Below are 9,266 nucleotides of genomic sequence, written 5' to 3' on the forward strand. Positions count from 1 at the left end.
TATAACTACATCGGTTGTTTTAATAATACAGTTTATTAAAATTATAATAATTTTTTATTTGCATGTCTATAACAAATAAAATAAGTGAATAAAACTAATTTGTTAGGAATGTTGAATATAATTTAATCATAGGGTTGGCTAAAAAGACACCTCATATTACAATATGGATACCTTTATTCCTATAAAAAAAACGGTTACATGTTTTTTAATTTAATTTAATTAACTGGATGTGTTTCATATATATATATATATATATATATATATATATATATATATATATATATATATATATATATATATATATATATATATATAGAAAAGTGAATATACCTTTAAGGGTATATAAGCTTAGATACCCAAACCCACCATAATACATCGTTTTGTTTGATATATTCATTATAATGTTATTAAACTTCAACTCTAACTTGATTTACTTTCAACATTTCCAAAATTTCACTATTATATTCATCTTACATCATATTTTTTGTCGAACACTACTAAGCTATATATATTATAGTTGAAAATGAAAATTATGTAAGAGGACAATAAATGTGAAATTTATAAAAATCTTCGAAGTAAATCAAGTTAGAAGTTGAATTATAAGAACATTGGACAATTACAATGTATATATATAATACAAAACGACGTAGTATAGTGAGTTTAGGTATTTAAGCTTATATACCCTTAAGGGTATATTCACTTTTCCCATATATATATATATATATATATATATATATATATATATATATATATATATATATATATATATATAGCTTGTTTCTTGAAATTTAAGAGGTACAATACATATTCCCTTATGTACAACTTATTATCCAATACATCAATTGTTTACTCTATTATTAATCATGAATTGTTTACGAAATTAATTTGGGAATTAAACAACATTTTTTATTCATAGACTCACAATTACTCACTAACCCTAAATCGGTCTTCTTCATCGAGAAACCCTAAATCACAATTACCTTATGGTTACCAAAAGCCTTCTTACGCATCTGTTACCACCACCATCCTGACGTCGTCGTTACCCATCACCGTACCGCCGTCTGCTACCCCGTTTTACCCTTTCCCCTGACATTTCAGATGGCTACATACTCTACCATAGTCCACCCCCCCCCCCTTCGTTGTAAACACCGCCATCTCTTCTCTCTACCAGAAATTTAATCCATAACCCTAATTCGGCGTCAACATCACACACCATTCAGCGTCTCCACCGTCGTCACCTGACTCCAACAACATCACACACCAGTAGCGCACTACCACCTGCCTCCATCAGGTGATTGAGTTCTGTTTTGAAGATGTAGAGTCCGCCACCCCCCTTCTGTTGTAAACACCGCCATCTTCTCTCTCTACCAAAAACCCTAACCATAACCCTAATTCGTCGTCAACATCACAAACCCTTCAGCGCCTCCACCATCGCATCCTGACGTCGTCGTTACCACCACCGCCTTCTGCTACCCCGCTTCTACCTTATGTCGATTTTAAGCACTATCTGGTATATATCATTTTTTATTGATATTTTGCTCATGAAGAACTCTAATAATGTAAATGTCTGTGACCTTTGTTTTACAGGTTTACCAGTCACCCATTTCTCATACATTAAGAACATAAAGGAAGGGCTTGGTCTATTTCTGTTCAATTACAGTGATTGAAAGCTTCATGGAGTATTTGAAGCTGCAAGTTCTGGTTCAATGAACATCAACAAGTATGCTTAGGTTGCTGATACAGAGGACTGTGGATACACACATTATCCAGCACATGTATCATTTTTCCTTTTGTGTGAATGACTCAACACATAGTGTCTGAATACACACATACTGATATTTAACTTATCTATTAGAGTTGAATCCTCCTGATACAAACACCAACAAAGACGAGTTGCCATCTTCTTCATCTAAATTGTTAGATGACAATCCTGATCACCAGCTGCGGAAAGTGAGACCAATGTAGAAGAAAATGATGTACAAGACAATTCTATGATGCCATATACAGCTTTAGAGATTTCTTCTACAAATCTTGAGCAATTGGTTGCCAAGGTAAAACAATAGTCACATTTTCTATGTTTTTTTTGTTTGATGTGTTATAGTCTAATCAAGATTATATTTTTATTGCATGAGGTTATTGAAAAAAGTTGAAGCGCTGAAGGGATCTCATTTGAATCTAACCACATACATCAACCGGTCTTGGATCCAATATGGAGGTAATGTGTTATGTTATCCTGACCGGCTCATCGAGCGACCCAACTTTGTCACCTGTCATTTATTTTTTTTCTTCAAAAATTGTAGGGGAAGCTTTGATATCACTCAAACAGATTATAATATATTTGAACAATTTGTTGGTCATTTATCGAATAAAGCTTGTTACAAGGTGTGTCAAGAGGCAAATGTGCTTCCTTCATTGCTTTCTCTATAAATGCATCCAAAGATTGTGTATGTTTTTGAGTGTTTTTGTTGACTCTATAAGTAAACTGTGTATGTTTTTGAGTGTTTGTGTGGTTATGTGTAACTACTGTATGTTTGTCTAGATACATTGGTTGAATAGGTATTAGGTGTTGTTAAAAAACTCATTAATCATTTGATCTTCTGATTGTGGTAAAGGTAATGAAGGATGCTCTATTTGACATAAATAACCATGAGTATAAGAGAATTTCTAAAGTTCAAAAATTATGCATCAAAGTGGCAACAAATTATTGATATATGTTAATGGCAATTCTTTCCCTACTTTGGTTTATTGGAGAAAGAAAGGGGTGGTATTAAGGTTAATGTGATATATCTTCAAATATTACTACTTTAATAAACAGTAAAGGAACTCGAGTGTTTTTCATTTATTTTTATTATAGGAAGATTAGGCTTTCGACTGTGGTGGGAATTAAAGGATTTTACGTTCTGGTTAATTTGGAAAATAGAAAGATACTTTACTTTCTTTATCAATATAAGGAATCAACTTTCTTTTTCTTGACACGGTTTCCACATATGCAGACAGTCTATTGCAAGCTGGTGGAAGATCAAGGTGCCCAAAGAGGTGGATCTGGTCACTTTTCTCAAAGAGGTTGATAAAATTTCAATTAAAAAAAAAGCTTACTGTAATAAAAGTATCATTCAGAGGTATATATAAATGTTAATTTTTTGAAATTAGTCAGAAGTCACATTGGTTACTTCCTGGGGACATTCAAGTGTAACTTTTCTTGTAGGTCAAAAGTAGGTGTGTTTTGAAAGCTTTAGACTGGCATTTTTTTGTTCTGGTTCTCTTTATTGCTACTACATGTAACCTGTTGAGCTTTTATTTCTGAATCGTCCCTTTTCGCTATTGATCCTTGATTTTTCCTTCATGTTCATTCATATATGTGTAATTTTATCTACAAATAATGCTTTATAGCTTTCATTTATTTGTATCCTTTTAATTTTTTTTATCAACACATTATAATCCTATGCATGGGATGATTTAGAAGTTGTAAATCATGAGGCTACTATTTGCTATAAAAAGTTGAATTTTTTATAAGATTAGTTATGGCTTTGATAGACGCATCGAAGGAAGTTTATTTCAACGTTATGTGACATCAGGGGCGGAGCTTGAACAATTTTTTTTTTTTTTTTTTTTTTTTTTGGGGGGGGGGGGGGGGGGGGCGTAAGGTCTTTGAATTCATCAATTACCGACTTCGAATCAATGTTTTCAGCAATTTCTCTTTCTATGTAAACCACCAAGTTGTTTGCGAGAAAGTCATCCGTCATCGTATTGCGAAGACGATTCTTGAATATTTTCATTGCTGAAAATCCCCTCTCTGTTGTTGCGGTAGAAACTGAAAGTGTCAAGATTAACCGCACCACTCTATCAAGCAAATAATACGTCTCACGTTTCTGAGTTTCCACAAGACCCTTACATGAGTCAGCAATAGTCGATACACCACTAAGCTTGGGATTCTTTGTCATATCAATATTAAAAATCTCCAATTGATATCTTAATTGGATTCTCTCTTGCTCCGTAAAATCTTCGGGATAATACTTCTCAACAAGACGACAAATTTGATCAACTTTAATCACTTTAGGGTGTTCTTTTGAAACTAAAGTAGAACTGAGACTTAATAGCCCCATCGCCTGATCATTGAATCTACTATTCAACTCATGTAACTGTTTGTCCAATGTGGTTGTAAACAAATCCACTCGATAAAAATGTTCAAAAGTAACATGATGATCTGTTTTTCGAGGCAGGTATCGAGTAGAAGTATATGGAGCATTCATATCCGGCATATCTATTTGATGTTTTTCACAAAAAAAACTTTACCTGTGCAAGTAAAGAGTCTCATCCCTTGTTTCTGAATTCATTTAGACTCTCTTTTGTTGCTGAAACTAACTCCATGGCATTAAGAATATCTTGAGATTTCTTTTGTAGAGCTTGAGAAAGTACATCAGTTTTCCCCATTATTTCCTTTATCGAGTGAAGAATAAACACAAAATCAAATGATTTTAGGAAACAGTAAGCAGCATCAGCATCTCCGCGTTGAGAATAAGTAGCAGATACGCCATCAATTATTCCCTAGAGAACAACACGAGTACAATCAAACATGTTAAGCAAACTGCAAACAGAACGAAAATGAGAACCCCAACGTGTATCACCAGCTCTTCTTAATGTCCCAACTTGATTCAATCCTTTGCCTGATTCGATTTCACCTAGTTCCAATAATTGTTCAATCTCAGTTGCCTTCGCCTTTTGTAACTCATCATGACGCTTACTGGAAGCAGAAACTACATTAATTAAAAAAAATTAAGTTTGTGAAAAATTGGTGTACAGGAATAATTTCCCTTGAAGCAGCTACCAAGGCTAGTTGTAATCTGTGAGCAAAGCAATGAACATAATATGCATAAGGACAATCCTTAAGAACAAGGGTCTATAATCCGTTCCATTCCCCTCTCATATTACTAGCACCATCATAACCTTGGCCACAGATTTTACTAACATCAAACTGATAGTGCAAAAGTTATCTCCACATATTTGTTTTTAGGGTTAATGATAAGGTATCCGTAACATGAACCAAATCCAAGAACCTTTCCCGTATGATCCCTTCTACATCAACAAATCTCAAAACTATCGTCATTTGCTCTTTTTTAGACTCATCCCGTGACTCATCAACCATGACACAAAAATATGAATCACCCACTTCACTACGAATATGCTTTCTAACTTTATTTGCAATAATACTAAGAATTTCTTTTTGAATTTCTCCAGAAGTATATTTTGAATTATAAGGAGTTTTCTCTAATATAACATTTGCAACTTCATCATTATAAGATGCTAGAAGTTTTAGTAGTTGCAAAAAAATTACCACGATTTTTGGAATTAGGAGATTCATCATGTCCTCGTAAAGCACACGCTTGGAATGTCAACCAACGAACTGTGACAATCGAAGCTTTTAATCGTAAACGATTCTTCAATATTTGCTCTTCATTTTGCTTCATTATGATATTTTCAATGTATGCTTCTTGGTTCATCAAATTTTCAGCGAATGCAACAGCATTTCTATGTTGTGAACAACCAATGTGCTTTAAGAATGCACAATTTTTCCCGTCATTAACTTTCTTCCAATTGTCAAATCTTTTAACAGTAAATGCATCATAACCATGGGACACACTTGGTTTATCGTTAAATATAAAACAAATAAAACAATAGGATGCATGTGTTGTTGGAGAATATTCTAACCAATTAGGAAAAATGTTGAACCAAGAATATTGAAATCTACGAGGATGTTTCTTTGAACCTTTAGCATGATATTCTTTAAGATGTATTTGGAAAGGTCCTAAGCTCATATAAGCTCATCTTACTTCTTCCCTTAAGTTAACCGGATATTCCCATATTTGTTTTCTTTTAGCGGGATCTCTTTCTAGTTGCTTAAGATCCGCTTGGACCACCTCATTAGGATTTGATTGTGTGGCTTCATTCCTATCATTCTCTTGTTGATTTTCTTGTTCTTGTGGTTGTGGCTCACTTGTCGAAGCTTTGTGCCGTTTAATCTCTTCATTTTTATCATGAATTTCTTCATTATCAACCTTTCTTTTGAAGAAAGAATGAATGGTTTTCATATTTCACAAGATTGTATCTATAAAAATCAAAATCAAAAAAAGTTCATAAGAAAATAAGCAATGTGTAATTAGTTGATTCCTAAAACTCCAACAAAATTTAATTTATTATCTCCGTTGTTGGCAAACAACATGTAGTCTTATTTCATAGGTTATAAGGTTAACAGTTAACTAGAAAAAAGAACACCCATAACTTTCTAGCTTATAGTCTTGAAATCCACATATAATTAATAATCTAATAGAATGATCATAAATTCAGTTATATCCAAGATTCCAAGTTAAACAATAAAGTCATTCTAGACATATCAGTTCATATAATCATATCGGTTCATAAAATAAGCTCCTAAATTAGTTTGATTCCTAAAATTCCAACAGGAAAGAAGTCAAGAACTGAAGAACAGGCTGAACAACATCCGAATTAAAACTTGAAAGCTCAATTGCTCAAAGCTGAAAGCATACCTGAGGATGGGGAATTGGGAATTGGGGATTGCAGCAGTTGAGCAGAACAGCAGCAGCCAGCAGGTGCCAGGTAGCACCGTAGCAGCACCGCAGTCCGCAGTGGCACAGCACCCGGCAGGTGACGTCGCGACGAGCAGGCGAGTGGCGACCGCGACGAACAGATTCGATTTGGCGGAGTGACTTGCGATTGAACGAGGATTGAAGATGGGGACTGGGAAATTGGGGCAGAAGGCGGAAGCTGATTGACGATCTCTCGCTTGGAATCTTGGATCAGCTTCTTGGCAACACAAACATTGGATCAACTAATCAGGAGGGGCCACAGCCCAAAACTCACATTGCTGGGCTTATAATTCCGAAAATTGAACATATATATCCTACTTCTAGCCCAAAATTCAGGGGGTTCCATAAAAGGTGCGCCCCTGTGTGACATTGAGGTTTTCTATCCATATCCCATAAACATTGCTGGGCTTATAATTCCGAAAATTGAACATATATATCCTACTTCTAGCCTAAAATTCAGGGGGTTCCATAAAAGGTGCGCCCCTGTGTGACATTGAGGTTTTCTATCCATATCCCATAAACATTGCTGGGCTTATAATTCCGAAAATTGAACATATATATCCTACTTCTAGCCTAAAATTCAGGGGGTTCCATAAAAGGTGCGCCCCTGTGTGACATTGAGGTTTTCTATCCATATCCCATAAACATTGCTGGGCTTATAATTCCGAAAATTGAACATATATATCCTACTTCTAGCCTAAAATTCAGGGGGTTCCATAAAAGGTGCGCCCCTGTGTGACATTGAGGTTTTCTATCCATATCCCATAATTTATATGGATTTTACTGTTTCTATTTTTTTAATCAAGAAACTTATTAAGGTTTAATTATTTTTGGGCCATCATGTTCAATTATAAATGAGAGAGAGTTCAAAACTACAGACCATCATTTTCATCATAAATAATTTCATCTCTAAAAAAGAAAAGATTAGATTGTACTTGCCCATCCATAGATATTCGTCAATTCAAAACTACCATTTCTCACTTCAATGAGTTCTTGAGATTATGAACTTCAACTTTCTATATGTAGGAAGATGAAATAACATTAGCAAGAAGAAAAAAGAGTGATGCTTGTGGAATGCATAGCTACGATCACCATTATTATGGGAAGTACAATATACCACACTGCAAAATGCTCTAATAGATCTGACATCTTTCTTTAGTGCAGGTAGTCTTTTTTGCAATTTTCCTTTCTTGATTGCAGAAATTTACTACTTTTATCGGTATACATCTTCCAAAAGCTTACCAAACTGTCTTTGTCTTTTATTAGGAATTAAGGGTTGTCAATGTGACAAAAAAAGTCCAAATGGTAAATCAGGTAATTCCTTAATTTTGTTAATATTAATTTCTAGATTGTTTTTCATTTCCTACACTTATTTTTAGTGACATGAATCTTTTTCACGATTATAACCTAAATTACAATTTTAGTTTCTTAAAAGTAATCGTTCAAAATGGTATGAATTAGTACATATGGTGATGATGAAAAAGAGAGAACAAAGGTTGTGATGGTCAATCTTGAAAACAAGAATCTTGAGAACCACCAAGGGCTCTAACAAAGTTGGAGGCACGTTAAGTTATAATGTCTTGAATGCTAAGGTTGAGAACTGTCATTTGTTGGCTACAAAGGGTATTTTTCATTAATTGGATACACAACTGTACTTATTCCTATGTTCACACTAATACTAGGGATGGTGCTTTTTGGTTTTATTTGTTGAACTCACTACAAGCCTTTATTACTTCACGTATACTAATTACTAGTCTGGAATGATTATGCATCAAGATTTTATTGGAAGTTTCCATCTTACCTAGCTCAAAGGGTAAAGAAGTAATTTGAGCCTGATGTTAAGAAGTCAATCCTGAATGTGAAAAAAGTGGAAATTTTACCATATATACAATTTATAAAGTCATTGTCTTTAACTTTTTATTGTCATTCAAAGAAATTGTGATGGTTTGATAGAGTTTCTTATAATTTATGTTAATTTTCTAAAAAAAAACTATTGAATGATAAATTCTTTCACCAAAGTTCAAACGATGAACATGTTAACATTAGATCGATAAAATATTAAAAATGATCGTGTTTTTTTTTATTATTATTATGAATAAACATGATACATATATGAACTAGACTTTTTAAAGCATTTTCTTATAACATATTGTGACCATCCATTTGAGATATGAAATTTTTATAACTATTAAATTGTTTAGATTTTAAAAAAGTTTTGAAATAATTTATGCACCTTACAACGACAAAATATTATAATATCAAATAAGCATGATGAGATAGCTAAGTAAAGAAATGGTAAATAGGTTTAGCAGTAATTATAATAAATAAATATATGTATTAACCGGTTAGTTTCTCAATTAATTCATTTCGACCATACCAACTTAAACAACAGTTAAATAAACACAAATGTTAACAATGACAATGTATGGCCGCGATATCTAGAATATGACATATGTATGAAAAGAAAAAAAATCTAACGTGATTATTTATATAACAATCAATGCTAGACACTTATCGATAATTAATAATCTAATAATCTGAGTGATTTGGATAAGTGAGTGATTAGATGCGATGCATTGTGAGTTATGTGGGAGATGTTTTGAAGATGTACCTTTTTAGAATATGACATGTTTTCAAAAGGAAACGATTCACCGTCCTTCCAAA

At 33.4% G+C, this 9,266-nt stretch overlaps 2 protein-coding genes across 2 annotated transcripts; both read right to left on the minus strand.

The window, feature by feature from the left end:
• Positions 1-2,559: 2,559 nt before the first annotated feature.
• Positions 2,560-4,431, minus strand: LOC145076592 (uncharacterized). The gene is made up of 3 exons (XM_079022410.1): positions 4,341-4,431; positions 3,666-4,261; positions 2,560-2,664 (listed from the first exon to the last, which is right to left on the minus strand). The coding sequence occupies exons 1-3, from the start codon at positions 4,429-4,431 to the stop codon at positions 2,560-2,562; spliced, it is 792 nt and encodes a 263-aa protein (XP_078878536.1).
• LOC145075133 (uncharacterized) lies at positions 3,634-6,871 on the minus strand. Its single transcript, XM_079021432.1, has 3 exons — positions 6,543-6,871; positions 5,333-6,103; positions 3,634-4,754 (listed from the first exon to the last, which is right to left on the minus strand). Exons 2-3 carry the CDS (start codon positions 5,811-5,813, stop codon positions 4,546-4,548), a joined length of 690 nt encoding a protein of 229 aa, XP_078877558.1. The 5' UTR covers positions 5,814-6,103; positions 6,543-6,871; the 3' UTR covers positions 3,634-4,545.
• Between the last annotated feature and the right edge of the window lie 2,395 nt (positions 6,872-9,266).

Source organism: Lactuca serriola, chromosome 9, assembly GCF_051521515.1.
Source record: "Lactuca serriola cultivar US96UC23 chromosome 9, Lser_US96UC23_V15, whole genome shotgun sequence".
NCBI classification, from domain to species: Eukaryota; Viridiplantae; Streptophyta; class Magnoliopsida; order Asterales; family Asteraceae; genus Lactuca; species Lactuca serriola.

Coding starts and splice junctions, on each gene's coding strand:
- LOC145076592 (XM_079022410.1), bottom strand. CDS start 4,431: ATGGGGAAAACTGATGTACTTTCTCAAGCTCTACAAAAGAAATCTCAA. Junction 4,262..4,340: donor AGTTTCAGCAACAAAAGAGA/GTCTAAATGAAT, acceptor AACATCAAATAG/ATATGCCGGATATGAATGCT. Junction 2,665..3,665: donor AAAACATTGATTCGAAGTCG/GTAATTGATGAA, acceptor TTTGAACTTTAG/AAATTCTCTTATACTCATGG.
- LOC145075133 (XM_079021432.1), bottom strand. CDS start 5,813: ATGAGCTTAGGACCTTTCCAAATACATCTTAAAGAATATCATGCTAAA. Junction 4,755..5,332: donor TCCTAATTCCAAAAATCGTG/GTAATTTTTTTG, acceptor TAATTAATGTAG/TTTCTGCTTCCAGTAAGCGT.